Raw genomic sequence first — 17,576 nt, 5'->3', positions numbered from 1 at the left:
AGCCCGTCGTATATATGTATATATATATGTATGTATGTGTGTGTGTATATGTTCGTGTGTGTGTGTTTGTCCCCACAACATTGCTTGACAACCGATGCTGGTGTGTTTACGTCCCCGTAACTTAGTGGTTCGGCAAAAAGAGACCGATAGAATAAGTACTAGGCTTACAAAGAATAAGTCCCGGGGTCGATTTGCTCGACTATAAGGCGGTGCTCCAGCATGGCTGCAGTCAAATGACTGAAACAAGTAAAAGAGTATACAAGGCTTGGTGGCAGGCAATGAATAAAGGAACTCTATGCGCATGCAGTGAAAGAGAAAGAATCATAGAGATTAAAGAAGGATGAGAGGGAGTAAATGACAGTAGTTATGAGAGGAGTTATACAAACAAGAAATTTGATTTAAGGTAATAGGTATGTTTTTAAAGACCTGGAGCAGGGTAAAGAAATTATACAATAACTTTTTAGCTTACAATTATGCTTTAGCTGGCATATTTCGTTTGACTATACCTCCGGAAGATGCAAAAGCAGGCAGCCTCATAGTTTCATGTTTATGGTCTATCATTGACAGAAACATCATTTTCAGTCATAAATGCAAAACCATGTAGCTGCCTATTTTTGTGTCTTTCAGAAGAGTGGTCAAACGAAATCGTGCCTGGTAAGGCATAGTCACAGGTTCAAAGGGCTAAAAACATGAAGCAAATTGGGTGAACTACTCACTGCTCTGACCCTACCTAGATGATGGATTCTCATCCACCTGCTAGACTGGATCATAACAATTGGGCTTTTTGCCCTACGCTTCTACTGTCATTACTTTTGTTTCTGAACCTACAACAGCGCTCAGCTCCTGGTTGCTCATGTGGTTCTGACGGGGCTTATAAGCACTTGTAAATTCACTGATCTTTCCCAACCACATATAATTTTTCATCAACTTGGCACTTACTATCTGCCTGTATTCCGCTACACATAAATGATGACAATGAATCAAGGGTTGGTGTTACTGCCAATACCACTGACTGTTACTCTTGCATTGTACTGGCCCATGTATTATGGTACAAGCCTATGGGGAGGTGTGTATCAAACTATCCATGCTTGATGTTTTGCCTTGCTTTTGATTTTGAAAACCAGATAGACACTATTGTATGCCTTACCCTGGACGATGGAAACTACATCCTTCTGTATATTGATCAAATCTTGGTAGTATATTATGGTTGCATAATGAAATACAGTGTGCCTACAAGTAATTAATTTGCACATAGCAGCTGCCAGGAATGTGCTCAGAAGTAGAAAAATTGGTATATCTGATAGTGTTATGCTGCTATATTTAGTAAGTATTTAAGCAAGGTGTTTGTGGATAGTTAATTAGTTGGATGTGATGCTGAAGAAGGAACAAGAACACCTGAAATATGCATATACACCCATTACCTGTTTTTCCATTTCCAATCACTTTGTTTACATTAGACATATTTCAATACGAAACATCGTAACAAATCGGGTGATAGCTATAGTTTTTATAGAAAATCTGTAGAGATTACCTTATTTAATTAATCAAGGTTTGCTTCAGTTCATCTTTTGGGAGCTTACAGAAAATCCCTTCCAACCCCTCTTCACAAGACAGAAATATATCATTTCTTTCTTTGCTGGCTCTTGGATTAATTCCTTGCACAAGAGGCCAGTCTTTTTCTCACATATCACTGCCAGACTTCTTATTGGCGACAATATCTGCAAAACTGTGTGTGCAGAGCAGTGTGTTGTTATTGTTAACTGGTTACCAAAACTTTACTCATTGCTTTCATTTGCAACAGAAAAAGTCATTTTATTTTCCCCCTCATTTAAACTGGATGTGTCTTGGTGCAAAGTATTTCTGTTCTTGTTTTTTTGGGGGTGTTTTTTTCCCCTCCTTTGAGAGAGATGTTGACTCCACTTCTCATTAACATTTTACAGCTAAATGCATGTCAAACGAAAAAAAAGTATGTATAAATGTCACTTTTACCCCAAACTGGGCAAGAGAAAAAAAATTGAAACAAATTTTTCACATATATTTGTATTAAAATATATTTCTACACGATATGACAGAAAATTATCCATTGTTTGAAAAAAAAAAAAATGATAAACTGTGATGCAAACAGGGAGAGGGTTATGTAAATGTATCTTGCTTGGACAAGCAACAGTAACAACAACAGTAATAATGATAATAATTTCTAAGCACAAAGTCACAAATTTTGGTGCAGGAACTGGTAATTAAATTAGCATTAGTATTTATTTTGTTGACCCTGGAAGGATGAAAAACAAAGTTGAACCTGGCAGGGAGGCGGGCTTTGCCTTTCATCTTTGTAGAGGCAGGGATGGGGTGCTACAATTATAATTTTGAACAGAAGCACAAGAGAAATATTTTGTATGGAGTGGGGGAAGTACAAAGAGGTGTAGTTGATAAAATTGCCCCCAGTATATGTCTGATATATATTTTTTTTTATTGAGCCCAGGAGGATGATGGGCAATGTTGCCCTGGATGGAGTTGGAACTGACCATGTAAAGTTTAATGATTTTAAGTATTTTCTGAAGCAAGACTTCACTATTTGATGGTGATGGTGGTGGTGATGGTGATGGTGATGGTGGTGATGGTGATGGTGGTGATGGTGATGGTGATGATGATGATGATGATGATGATAGCCACCTACACTTTTCTCTGCTGCAAAATAGGGATAGTTTATCCTGTTCAGGCTATATTATTAGCATTATTCTGCAATTGAGAATTTAAAATCACTTCTTTAACTTTCTAAAAGACATCTCAACGCTTCTAAAAACAAACTTCGTTTGTTTATTTACGTTTGTTGTAGTTTGAATTTAACATTTGATAATAATAATAATAATAATAATAATAATAAGAGAATGAATCTTGACAAATATTTTTTGTCCTATTTTTCAGGCTGTCACGAGACAAAAATTCCACTACCCTGATGACCCAAGGAAATCTCTGGAAAATGGTGTACTACTTTGCGAGTATGTTTGTTTGCTAAAGGCAGTTTATTCTTGTGTGTGTATGATGGTTTGTCATGTATATGTGTGTGTGTGTGCGTGTGTGCATGCATGTTTCCCTTATGTAACTCATTCACTCACCTGTTTTTTTATTTATGTCTTTTTTTTTTTTCCATGAATGTCACATTCAGTTTTCTCTCTGTTCTAATTAATCCTTTGCAAATAAACAACCACCCACACATCCAGTCCCTGAGGCTGTTTACCACTGAACACACTATTGTGTTGGTGCAAGCGGTGGTAGTGGTGATGGCAATGGTAGTCTTGATGCAAGTGTATGCGTGTGTGTGTGTGTGTGTGTGTGTGTGTGTGTGTGTGTGTGTGTGTGTGTGTGTGTGTGTGTGTGTGTTTTATGTGTGTGTGCTTGCATGTGTTGGAGAGGTTGTCAGATAGGTGGGGTAAATTTTTAAAATTGTTTCTTTGTTTTTTTTTTTTTGTTTTGCTTTTCTTTGCTCGCCTTCATTGAATTGTTCTTCAGTGTGTGGAAGTGGGGAAGGTAGTCACAGAGTAGGGGATGGTGAGTGTGTCTGTAGACGGTGTTGTGTTGCTAAGTTGTCACAAAAGTAATATTGTCAGTAACGGCAGTGAAGGTGATGGTAGTGGTGGCTCTGGCCCTTGTAATACTAAGTGCTGAACCTAACATATAATAGTTGGGGATGAGTAAAGAGGAGGTTGTGATGTTTTCATATTTTGCAAGGACAGTAGCAACACAATAGAAGCTTCATTGTTGGTAAGGTGACTGGAAATACTGTTAATGATGGTGACAATGGCAGTGAGGAAAATCTAAATGAGAGACACTACGGTCAGCAGATTAACATCTCTGGGTGGTTTTAGTTTTAGATCCCTTTAAAATATGAAATTTGCATCATTGCAGCACAAGTGGTTTAGGGTTGTTTGTTATCAGATAAGTTTGCAACATAGGATTATCTCTTTGCACTCATTTGTGGTCTGGCAAAAGGTAAAAAAAGTAAGTAAATAAAAACATTTGCTGTGCTTCCTTCAGTCTAAGATATCCATATACTTTGAGGAAGTATAGTTCCTTGCTATAGGTGCCAGACACTGAAATTCTTCACCATCTGGTGGATCTCTTATGATTCACTCTGTACTCTCTTCAAATCTATGTGGCACATTAACCTCTCTTTCTTTAATTATTATCCTCATCATGTTCCACGCTTGCCCTAGTAGGTATCCCCCTTTTCCAGAATTGCATTATTCCTCTGGGTCTCATCTTTAGTACATTACCAGTGAAAGGATACAAGCCATCTCCCTGCCAATGCTAGTTTGGACCTTATCCACTCAGATAGCTACAATTTGCATTTGTTTACTTTGATAAATTATAAATAACTAGAAAAGAGAGAAAGAGAGAGAGAGAGAGAGAGAGAGAGAAAATGTAGAGAAAATAATGAAATGAAACTGTGTTTGTGACTGGATATTGAAGAAAAATTGAAATTAATGATGAAAAAGGGGAGAAAATGAAATGAAGCAGAATGTTGTATAAAACAGATTTGAATAAGTGAAATAAATAAAAATGAAAATTTATAAATATACAGAAGTGTGAAAGTGGTATAAAAGTACTTAAAAAATTCAAATTTAATAAGACTATGTGCACTCATGCATGTGTGTTTAGAGGGACAAGAAGAGAAAGGGATAAAGAGGCTGGGAGAAGAGTAATAGAAAGCAATACAAGAGAGAGAGAGAGAGAGAGAGAGAGAGAGGAATATATATATATAATAGAGAGAGAAAAGCAAGGAGAGAGAGAAATGTTAATAGGTTTTAAAAAGGATTCTTCAAACTTAACTAACACCACACCATTATAATTGCTTCCACCACTGTTATCATCATCATTTTTCTATGCTGACATTGGTTGGGCATATATATATGTACATATATATATATATATATGTACATATATATATATATATATATATATATATAATGTATGTATATATTTGCATTTTGTGTTGTGTGAATGTGTGTACATATGTATGTATGTACATACATATATTTAACATCTTGGAAAACTAGTGGTGATTTGATATTCCTCACACACCCTGACCTAGATTCTCAAGATGGTACTGCAAGATTTCTTAAATGTAGAACAATTAAGAAACACTATATGGGCAAACCACAAGAAATGGCTTTTTTTCTTTTAATGTAGAATTACTTTAAATTACTACAATTATTTCCCCCAAAGCATTCATTTCCTCCTCAAAAATGAAAATAAAAAACAGATTTGAAAATTTTTATTATTATCATTATTATGTTATTTAACACTAAGTCAGCCTTCATCAAACAGACCTTTGATAAAAGGCATTCCATTTGTGACCATCTTGTCTTTGTTGTTATCATAAAGGTGGCAAGTTGGCAGAATAATTGTTCGCGCATTTGACAAAGTGCTTAATGGCATTTCTTTCAGTTCTGAGTTCAAATCCTGCTGAGGTCAACTTTTTTTCATCCTTTGTGGTAGGGGGATAAAATAAGTTCTAGTTTAACTTCCCCCCCCCCCAATAGTATGTAGAAAGAAATATTATCATAAAGGTAGTAAGGTGGCAGAATCATTAGCATGCCAGATAAAATGCTGAGCAGCATTTCGTCTAGCTTTGTTCTGAGTTCAAATACTGCCAAAGTCAACCTTGCCTTTCATCTTTTTAGGGTTGATAAAAAATAGGTACAAGTTGAACACAGGGGGTCACTATGATTGACTTCACTGATGTCACCCTTCCCTCAAAATTGCTGGCCTTGTACTAAAATTAGAAAGGATTATTAAGGGGGTGAGCTGGTAGAATTGTCAGCACACTGGACAAAATGCTTTGCAGCATTTCTTCGGATTTTACATTCTGAGTTCAAATTCTTCCAAAGTCAGCTTTTCATCCTTTCAGGATTGATAAAATAGGTACTTGTTGGATACTGGTGCCAATGTAATCAACTTAACCCTTCCCCCAAATGTGCTGTCCTTACTGGCTAAAATTTGAAATCATTATTATTATTATTATTGATTTGACTCAGGTTCGTTCTTATTCCTGGTAGAATTTATGTGGGTAGTGGGTTACTACCTGTAACCTTAGGTATCCACAAACTTTCAATGGTCTTTCAAATGCTTAAAACTCTTCTGATAATCTTTCCTGTCCCCAAGAGACAAACCTTCTGTAGGAGATCAACTGGGCATTCTATTCCAATTTCCTTCGACCATTTGTCACAGTTCCCAATGAACCATTATTACAGGCACAACCTTTACAGTTTCCTATTGTTATTATTATTATTAAGGTGGCAAGCTGACAGAATCATTAGCATGCCAGGCATAATGCTTAATGGTATTTCGTCTGTCGCTATGTTCTGAGTTCAAATTCTGCTGAAGTCGACTTTACCTTTCATCCTTTTGGGGTCGATAAATTAAGTACCAGTGAAGCACTGGGGTCAAATGCATCGACTATTCCCCGCTCCCAAAGTTTCAAGGTTTTGTGCCTTCAGTAGAAAGGATTATTATTATTAAGTTTATCAACATTCACTCACATTTGTGTACACACACACACATACATAAGGGGCCTCCTACAATTCCCACCTATCAAATTCACTTGAAAAGCATTGGAGCTATAGTAGAAGATGCTTCTCAAAGGTGCCGAGCAGTAGAACTGAACCATGTAGTTATGAAGTAAATTTGTTACTCACATCTGTGCCTGTACCCATATATAATGTTGAGTGCTGTTGTAGTTTAACCCCAGGTTATCCTTGAACCAGCTGAGATTTCATTGCTATTTCTGGTTAGATCAAGTGACCACATACACCAATGATTCCTAGCGTTTTTAAGACTCCAAACGGCCCCTACTTCTAAAAAGTCACCAGACTTAAAAATCATCATTATCACTAGTCGTTATCAAGTGTAAGTATGCCCTTAAAAGATGCCAGTAGATTGGGTTTTCCCATTACATCTTATAATGATGACTATGTGTTGATATGTATATATGTGAACAAAAAAAAAAAATACTTACCTCTTCTGTTAGTCTCCCTTAGCTAGTTATAACTTTGTACTGTCTTTAATGGCATCCATTTTGCTGAAGTTACAAGCTGATTAGCTTGTTAGTTTCACCATCCAATTTAAAGATATGAAATAAAAAGTGTAATGTAGAGGAATAGGAAGTTAAAAAAAAAAAAGGAAGAAATAAATGTCAGTGAAGAGGCCAGGAAAACAGTACCCCACCAATAAATGCAATGCATAAACCAATAGACAAACACATGTACTAATTTCACACATGTACACAGAAGGATATAAATACACCACCAATATCAAGTTTGAATAGTTCTCGTCTGAAGAGTGCAGTGGCGTGAAACTCAGGTCATGAAAGAAACCTTCACTTTGAAAAAAAAACCCATCTGTATATCTGTGTTTGTACGCGTGTGTTATCTATATATATAAAACAAAGGATGTATGTGTGTGTGTGTGCTTAGTACATATGTATTTCTACAGTTTTTAACTGATTTTCACCAAACTTTACACACACTCATTACTTATGCGCCATTTTGTTCAGAGCTCTCTCGTAAAGCAAGAAACTGGGGAAAAAAGGTGTCTCACATGAGTTTTTCTCCAAAAACTGTAGTTTTGCAACTGATTCTTTCCCATTGACTTGTGCAGTTTTCAACCGATTCTCTCTCTGCTTATTTCTATCTTCTCTTTCTTTTTTTCATCCTATGTCTCTCTAGCTTACATATATTCTCTCTCACCCTCTGTAATAGTTCCTCTCTTTAAGTCTATGCCTGTTTCATTCTTTCTCTCTGAAAATTGACTTTAGTGTATTTCAATTTTGTCGTGCATAAATATCTTTGTCTTCACGCTATTTGTACGTTCTCCCTACAACATTACTTTACTTATTTAAAATTTTTTGCACTCCATCTATTTAAATTTCTCTCTATATATTGAAAACCGTTGTGATACAGCCGATAAGCTTTCATTATTAATCAATGAGAATTCAGCCACATCACTGAGCATTCATGCGTTAGAAAAAGATATCCTAAAGTGGTTCAAGTTTTTTCACTCAAGCTATTTTCTTCTCTGGGTATCTCTGCTAGTAAAATTATAAATAACACGTGTTCTTTCAACACGCTCACATCAGGATGAATTTTCTAAATCCTTAAATTGGATCTTTTCGGTTTGGTTGCCAGCGGCTCCAAATGAAAGTTTACCGAAAATTTTAAAATTTGACACAAATACACTTGCCCAAACCAAATTGCTGGAGTTATTTAATTTTTTCCAGAAAAATATTCTTAAAGAGTTATAGAGGATTAAAGCTTGATAATTTTCACTCAGTCAGGAAACAGGATTTGGAAGCTGTCATTTTGTGCGTGACTGCACATGTAAATAAATGTTTGTTAATTTAAAAGATTTATCCAAAAAATCTTATTTAGCTGTTATTTTTAGCACACCTCACTACTGAATGACAAAAAAGAAACCATAACGAAAAGGGAAGTTACTGGAGCTTGCTGCCATAATCACACAGAACACAACGTCAAATTTCTCAACACGTGCTTCCTCGCAGATAAAAGGATTTTCAAAGACTTACTATGGCAGCAGGCAAAAGAGTTCTTGTATTCAGCTTCTTACTCTCAAAACAGCCATGAATGTGTCAGTGGCTTACGATTGGCTGAAATCGAATGTGTCAGTGGCTTACGATTGGCTGAAATCATGAATGTGTCAGTGGGTTACGATTGGCTGAAATCATTTCGAACAGAAAATTGACGCTAGCAGCCGGTCCTGATCGAGGAAACCTATTCCAGCCTTCGCCATACTGTCTTTTTCCTATGTTCAAGGAACCCAAGATTGTATTATTCGACCTGTTTATTTTTTTTTTAATACGGTAAGGTGTGATTTGAGGGTCATATGGCTGTTGTTTCGTGTAGGCCGAGCGGCGACGTAGAGGCTCTATCGTTAAGTTCGGACTCCTGTTATGCATTGTAAGCGTGGTGATGTTTGTGTTAACTTTAGATAGTGGTGGGACTTTTAATACTAGTGTTTAATTAGCCTGTTCTGGTCAACTGAAGACTTTGCTAACATTCTCTCACCCACTTTGCCTCACAACACCCCTGCCATCGTCAGTGTCCTGCCGATTTCAAACTTTGTAGCTTATCTAATTGTCACTCTCTCTATCTGTCTACCTCTCTCTCCTTATAGCTCACTCTCTATTTGTTTCTCTCCTTGTAACTCTCTCTCTCTCTCTTTCTCTCGCACGCCCCCACACATACTATTCTTCCAAGTTTACTGCCGATTTTTGTCTCTGACCAAAAAAAATAACGAAAGATACAATAAAAATACAAAACAATGCCTAATCACTGTTTTTGTTTGCGCTAAATACGACTTTCGTTTGCCGTAATCTTTCCTCTCCACACCTTGCCCAAACAATGAAGTTCAAGGAGTAAACGAAAATCACAAAAAAGGCGAAAGACAAACAACGAGCAATACATTATCTATAATACATTTTTGGAGTTTGAGTATATGTTTATCGTGTGGCTAGTTGCCCAAATTGGACTGTTCTGGTGGTTTCTTTACAGAGACTTAATTGGCCTCAGATATTTCGTCTCCGGCTGACTGTCATCAGCCAGGAATTTCCCCCTCACTGACTTTTCTCTGTTCGTAAACAAACAAGACACACCGTGTCATTTATTTCTTTTATTCGTTTTTAGTAAAATGGCTTGTGTTTGGACGTAGACGTTCATAGACTCACACATACTGCTTATTGTGTATATGTGTGTGTGTATGAACTCATGGAATAAAATTGGTAAACACTGCTTATATTTATCAAGGCGGCGAGCTGGCAGAATCGTTAACACTCTGGAGAAAGTGTTTAGCAGGATTTCTTTTCATGTTCTGATCCCTTTCGGGCTTTGGGGATCGATGTAATCGACTAGGCTTCTCCCTCCAAAATAATAATGAAGAAAAAAAGGAAGAAAGAAAAATAGGCACGCCAATTTCCTGAATGGCACGCCTAACGAAAATTTAGGCGTGCCATTCAGAAAGTAAGGAGTGTGCCCACGACTGCTTTATACTGTCGCTCGACCTGAGAGGAAAGAAAACAGCCTAAATTTCTCATATCTCACGTACTGTCTATGAAAAGAAACACAAACAAAAAACAAGGAGTCATTGCATGATATATAGTCCTAGATACGCTATCAGAAAAAAAAAATCGGAAAAAATACAATGGGAGTGGTTGTGCTGAGAATGTATTTGAACTCAGATCTGCTGAATCAGGCTTCATTTGGTGCTCAATAGCAATCCGTTTACATTTGCTGAACTAACAAATAACATTCATTTTTCTGACGCAATACGACTGTGAAAGCTCGTTCATATTTTGTGATCATATATGAACGTAAAAAATATCAATGTTTCGAATTTATATAATCATTGTTCAAATCCAAAGAAAAATAGCTATTAAGAATAATTAAATTCAGTGATTCATTTTTTAAACTGAGTATACTAATTTTCTGTGTCCCACTCATCTATTGTATATCTGATGATTCTCTTATCGCTATTTCAACAATAACAGTGAAATCTGTGCTTCGCTGAGGAAGTCTAATAAAACGGAGACATGTTTGAAGTTGTCTCCCATACTTGCCGAACTGATTAAAATATTAGTCGCATAAATATTTCTTATTAGAGTCTTTAAACTCTCTACATTAAATAAATATGCTCACATTTAACTCAACTATTACCTTTCTAGCTAATGGCGAATCTAATTTATTAAGCATAAGTGATTATGTAATGCATTTTGGAGGGGAAAAGTTTCTGGTCTTTGTATTCAATCAATAGAATGCTAAAATGGATTGTTTACCTTCTTTGTGATAAACGGGAATTGAAAGCTTTTGATCTAAATATATGCACCCATGTGGCCAAGCAATCTAATTTAGTCTTCTTATCTGTTAGTGGCTAAATATATTTTCTTTTTCTGTTCTTTCGCGCACTAGATCCAGGGCTTGATTTCGCAATCACTAGATCCAGGGCTTAACCCTGCAGCTCAGCAAATTGGGCAAGTGTCTTTATCATGTCGACACAAACCTTGTGAGAGAGGTTAGACCAAGGGTTCTCTACTATTTTTTGCTCATGGATCTCTTTGATTCCTATTTTACTCTACTGGATCTCCATAGCCATTCGATGTTCATAAAAAAAATCCTACTGTATTTTTATAGTAAAATATTATTAGGTGTATGGTATGAGTATTTATTGCACATAAATTTTAGCAGTAAAATTTTATATGGATCTCCCCTCTTCATCAAGGGCCATATGGACCCCGGTTGAGAACCACTTAGAGAAACGTATGAGAACTGTGTTCCTACCCACCCCTCAGATAAAGTATACTTGTAAATTTTAAGCAGCCAGCCTTGTTACAGTCATATGTATTCTGTTTGGGTGATACGTTAAAGGTATAGGGATAAAGGCTTCATTCTCTTTCATCCATTTACTCAACAGTTGAATAACAAAGTAAAGGAACCATGAAGGGAGTTTCTCCGCGATGGCTCAACCTGCTAAAAATAAAGGCTAAATTCTTTCCTAAATCTCACTCTACCGTTATAAAAAAAAAAAAAAAAAAAGATAATTGAATGATGCAGTCTTCGATACGTTTGAAATAAAAAGTTGGTTTTCTTTTCTTTTAAGTACGATAATTGTCAAACTTGTGCTTGCTGATTTCCCAATTCTTGGCAGTTTACGGGAAAATTATTTTGTGTGTGTGTGTGTGTGTGAGAGAGAGAGAGAGAGAGAGAGAGAGAGAGAGAGAGATAGAGATGTGTGTGTGTGTGTGTTTTCAGCAATCTCCAGCACATGAGAGACATTGCCAAATACATGAGCCGAGAAATCAGCTGGCACAAGTTGGACAATTGCCAGAATACCAATAAATGAGTTAAAATATGTATAAGTAGTACAAGGTAGTCATAGTTGAAATACTCTTTTTCTTTTATGATGGACATTTGTCTTTGATTTTATACAAGGACTCTGAGACCAGTGTGACGTAGTGGAGAAATTGTCTTCTGTCTAGAGACCTTTCCCGTATGCTTGCGTCAGAATGGACTCCGCTAAAATCACTCACTGACCGAGTAGTGGTGTTAAATCAAGCAATGGATTAAATCAAACTACTCGACCTTGCATTAAACATAACCACCAAAATGAAATGTAGATGAGGTTTTTCTTTTCTTTTCTTTTCTTTCTTTATTTTTTTGCAGACTTAAAAATTAAGACCCACCGATTGACCCTGGGTAACATGTAAAAACATGAAACTGCGTGGCTCATTAATAATGTCTGCAATAAAAGAAATGAGGACCAACTGACCGACTTAACGGAACTCACGAATGTAATCCGTAAAGGCTGGAAAGGAATATTTAGTAACGATCGGTTCAAGGTCATATATTTTTGGGAGGGACTATTGTATAATTTTAACGGCGCCAGAAAGATGAAAAGACAAAGTCGACCTTTAGCAGAATTTGATTAAGCACGTAAAGAAATGTAAGTAAATACTGCATTTAGTCCGATGTTCTACCGATCTCTACCTGAAATTTAACGCAGTCATTAGAGCTATCGGGTAGAATGCTTGGTGGTATTTGTTCCTACTTTGTGCTCTGAGTTCAAATTTCGCCGATGCCTTTTATCTTTTCAGAGTTAAGTAGCAATCCAAGGCGGTGAATTGGCAGGACTGTAAAAACGTCTGATCAGATCTGCCTGGCAGTATTTGTTTCGGCTCTTTGCGTTCTGAGTTTAAATACTGCAAGGGTGATCGACTTAACTCATCGACCGGTATAACACTTATCAACTAGCAACTTAGATAACTTTAGCGTAATTGCAAGCATTCGGGTCAGGCTTCCAGTTGTGATACACTCTCCACCTCCTCTTTCTACACACACACACACACACACATATACACCTTTGATCATATAATTGTACTAGGCAAATAAAGGAAAGTGTGTATATGTACGTGTGTGTGTGTGTGTGTGTGTTAGAGAGAGAGAGAGAGAAAGAGTGAGGAGGTACTACAATATGTAAATGCTGGCAGCATCCAAAAGCTGACTTGGTATAATTATTCATTGCGGTGTCAAGAGGATATAAAACCAGTATTAGTCTTTATCATTGTTTTCATTTATTTAAGTAGTTACTGACGAATAATATTTAATACTTAGATGAATAATAGAAATAATCCGGCAAAATTCGAGACAAGCGATTAGAGTTACTTCCCTTTACATTCTCCCGTCCAAATCTTGCTGAGGTTTTCTTTAACAATAGGAATCGTTAAATAATCTTATTGATTAAATAAGGCTCCTATGGTGTATTTTGTGTGAGAATTGTGAATATTAAACCTGTTAGCTACTCAATAAAATTTTATTTTTGAGTAACAATCCAAAACAAAGTCGTCTACTGCTTGATATGCACATACCATAAGTAATAATTTCATGGAGAAAAATTGTTGGTGCTGGGAGTCGAGTCTCATGTTTGCTCTGAATTGTTTACCCTCAGGTCAGCGGTTTTCCAGACATGACCATCCGTCTCTTTAGACATTTTATCTAAGACTAACTTATCTAATGCATCTCTATTACATTTTTGTTTTGCTTTTTTTACCATGGTATATAGAACCTGCTGCTATTTTTACAAGATACATTCCCGGAAAGGCTGCTTCGTAGGATAGTATATTTCAATAAAAAAGGAAATAACAAAGACAATAACAATCAATATAATTACAATCCATATTTAACTATAAATTGATTATCGTTTCGTCATTTTCTCAGTTTCTTCAAGTAGATACGGATACGATATAGATGTAAGGGAAGCAATTCTTGCTATTTTATTTTTCTTGGTGTTTTAATGATAGTGGATGTGGTGAAGCCGTCAGTAGAGAAGATGGATAAGTTCATAGTGTTGTGTAAATAGAAATCTGGCTTTTTGGTTGGTGCTGTTTCCTTCGATTGAGAGAGGTCAAATTTTAGGGTACAGCCTCGAAATATCAATGTTCCTATTTTCTTTATGAATTTCATTGTTTGCAACGCTGACCAGCACGAATTTCATTGTTTGCAACGCTGACCAGCACAAATTTCATTCTGCCATTTTTCTTGAAGTCAGCTGCAAAGTTACAATAAGTTTTATAATACTACATCTAAGACTTCGCTGCACTGATTTTAAATATTGTGATGTTTATATTTTGACTTTCAACTTTTAAGATTACTATAAAAACAAAAGGTTAAAAAACTGATTATTAGTACATCGAAATATATTCTTAAAAAAACTTCCCTGAAACAATTTATCTTACTTAATAAATGTGTAACTATTTTTATAAACCTGTTTTGATTTTGTACGAGGGTTATACCGAAAGTAATGCAGCATGGGTCTGACTTTTGAATTAACTGACATAGGTCATTCAAATTACACATTCTTCCTCTTTTCAAAGGTTCTACTCAGCATAGTTTCCATCACAAGTTATGCATTTGTTGAATAGCCATACTATTGTTGAAACTGACACTTCAATCCTCTTCAAAAAAATTGACCTGTGCACTGTTGTACCCTCTTCTTTACAACTATTTTCATCTCCTCTCTGTCATCAACTCATTGCCCCTGAAACTGTCTTTCAGTTAGATCAAGAAAGACTGAAATTGGAGTATTATCATCATTGTGGTTTAACGTCCATTTTCCATGCTGGCATGGGTTGGACAGTTTGACTGAGGTCTGGAAAGCCAGTGGCTGCACCAGGCTCCAATCTGACCTGGCAATATTTCTACACCTGGATGCCCTTCCTAACACCAACCACTCCAAGAATGTAGTGGATGCTTTTTACATGCCACTGGCACAGGAGCCAGTCAGGCAGGCCTGGCATCAATCATGTTTGGTTAGTGCTTTTTACGTGCCACTAATGTGGTAGCCAGTCGGAGGGCACTGGCATCGACCACGTTCAGATGGTGCTTTTTACATGCCACCAGCACAGGAGCCAATCAGGGGGCACTGGCATCAGCCATGTTCAGATGGTATTTTTTACATGCCATCAGTGCGAGAACCAGTCAGGGGGCACTGACATCGACCACGTTTGGATGATGCATTTTACATGCCACCGGAATGGGAGTTGGTCAGGGAGCACTGGCCACAACTACGATTTTGGTTTTACTTGACTCAACAGGTCTTCTCAAGCACAGCATATCACCCGATGCATCAAGGGTCCTTTTAAATGGGCCAGACATGCAACATTGGCATTGGCCATGGCTATGATCTCACTTTAGTTGCGGGGGTCTTCTCAATCACAGCATATTTCCAAAGATCTTGGTCTCCTGTCATTGCCTCTGTGGGGCCCAACGTTCAAAGGTCATGCTTCACCACCTTGTCCCATGTCTTCCTGGGTCTACCTCTTCCACAGTTAGAGTGTGGCAGTTACACAGCTGTCCTCATCCATATGTAACACATGACTATACCAGCTCAGTCATCTCTCTTGCACACCACATTTGATGCTTCTTATGCCCAACTTTTCTCTCAGGGCACTCACACTGTCATGTATGCACACTGACATTACGCATGTCCTCAGCAGTCATGGCCCATGTTTCACTGCTGTGTAGCATGGCAGTTCACACACATGCATCATACAGTCCACCTTTCAGCCTGAGCGAGAGACCCTTAATTACCAGCAGAGGTAGGAGCTCCCTGAACTTTGCCCAGGCTATTCGTATTGTAGCTGCTACACTCTCAGGGCAACTACCCCCACTACAGACCTGGTCACTTAGGTAGCAGAAGCTATTAACTACTTCTAGTTTCTCCCCCTGGCATGTGATGGAATCTGTTGTCTGTATATCTTCAGTGTTTATTGCCCCTGTGCATCTGCCACACACAAAAACTGTCTTCCTGGTTAACCTTCCTTTGATATTGCTGCACCTTTTATGTGTCCATAGCTTACACCAGGTACATTGTATGGAGTGGTTACATATTTGTCATGGTGAATGCAGACCGTTTTCTTTATTTTGAATTAAGCATGTATTATCTTGTAGCTTCAAGATTTTCATGATACGGTAGTTTGTTTTTTAGAGTGACAATGTGAGAGGCCAGATCTGGTCAGTTTGAACATAAAACAGGTAGAATATCTGGGCTGGATGTGGCCAGCTCAAATGCTAAAGGGTTAAACACTGTCTGCAGTTATCCTGAACCACTGATCTAGATGGAATAGGAACTAAGATTGTTATTGTCACTTCTCTTTTCTTTTCAAATTGATCACAATGAGAAATGAAATATAAGAAAAAAATGTTTAAAGAGTGATAAAAACCTCACAGAAAACCCCAAACTGAATTATGGTAAAAACTAGTCAAACACTTAAAGCTGACCTTGTGATTTGACATGTCACAGACTATTCAGATTTTCACTGTTTATCTCATTATTTAATCTCCTGTTAATCTTTGGTTTAACGAGTAACAACTTGTCATATTGATTTTCAGGAACTAAATTTGTTCTGTATCAAAATAATTGAGCAGTTAACATATTAGGATTGTCTGATGGTTAACATACTGCGATTGTCAGTCGTTAACACATTGAGCTTTCAAGATTGAGTCATTAACACATTAAACTACCAGGATTGTCCTAATGGTTAACACATTGATCCTTTAGAATTCAGATTATTCTTTTAAATGTAGTGCTTATTTATTTACATTGTTTTGAACTAATCATGGTATGATCTCATAGATTTGAGATTTTGATGATGTGATTGTTTATTTTGAGAATGACATTAAACAGGTAAAATATTTGGACCAGTTATGGCTAGTTTAAATGCTAGGATTATCCAAGTAGTTAATGCATTAAACTACTGGGGTATCCAAGTGATTAAACCTCTTCAACTATCAGGATTAAATTTAAATCTTCAGCCACAATTCAAGCCACTCCATGGTCACTAAATGTGCTAGAATTAGCAACCAAATTTCCTTCAGATGCTACTGTACTGTACTTGACCAGATCCAACTTAGTACTACACAGCAACAACAATCCACTTATAGTTTGAATTGAAATACACTGCACATATCTCATGATTTTGGGTTGGTTATTTTATTTTACATTGTGTGACATCTCACATATATGAAGAATGGAGACCAGATATTCTGAGAAAAGTTCAATTGATCTGATCATCTATTGGGGCATCTTCTAATAATAAATGGTCAAATAATAGACTTTTTATTGCAGTGACATAACATGAACATGTTCCTGGAGCCTTGTGAACTTTTAAAAGCTAGTGAGCAGTTGTGAGATAAATTTGCTTCTGAATACGACATTGGTCGACGGGAAGTAACTTACTTAGATGATCAGGTTCCTATTTCTGACAATTCAGTGAATTCAGGTGATGTACATGAAATGCTTTTTTTTTTTTTTTAGATCAGAAACTCAAAGAAATGGCAATCAATTTAAACTCAAAATCAATAAGAAGTTAGTTTAAGTACTTTATCCACTCAGCCATCTCACCTCTATACTACACCGATATGAGCATTGAACCAATGAAAGAGCTTCTACATGGCTTTTCGATATGCTAGAAATGGCAGACAAATCTCTTTCAAATGACACCCCACCAGCTTAGA

At 36.8% G+C, this 17,576-nt stretch overlaps 1 protein-coding gene across 5 annotated transcripts in view; it reads left to right on the top strand.

Moving 5' to 3' along the window:
* The window catches only part of LOC106881609 (titin homolog), a 207,307-nt gene that overhangs the window by 62,677 nt on the left and 127,054 nt on the right, over window positions 1-17,576 (top strand). For all 5 annotated transcript variants that reach the window (XM_052971545.1, XM_052971544.1, XM_052971549.1 and 2 more), the window contains exon 2: window positions 2,923-2,996. In XM_052971545.1, coding sequence (XP_052827505.1) covers window positions 2,923-2,996 — 74 coding nt within the window. The remainder of the gene's footprint in view (window positions 1-2,922; window positions 2,997-17,576) is intronic.

Source organism: Octopus bimaculoides, chromosome 11 (assembly GCF_001194135.2).
Source record: "Octopus bimaculoides isolate UCB-OBI-ISO-001 chromosome 11, ASM119413v2, whole genome shotgun sequence".
In the NCBI taxonomy this organism is placed as follows: domain Eukaryota; kingdom Metazoa; phylum Mollusca; class Cephalopoda; order Octopoda; family Octopodidae; genus Octopus; species Octopus bimaculoides.
This window is presented reverse-complemented; position numbering and strand designations above follow the sequence as displayed.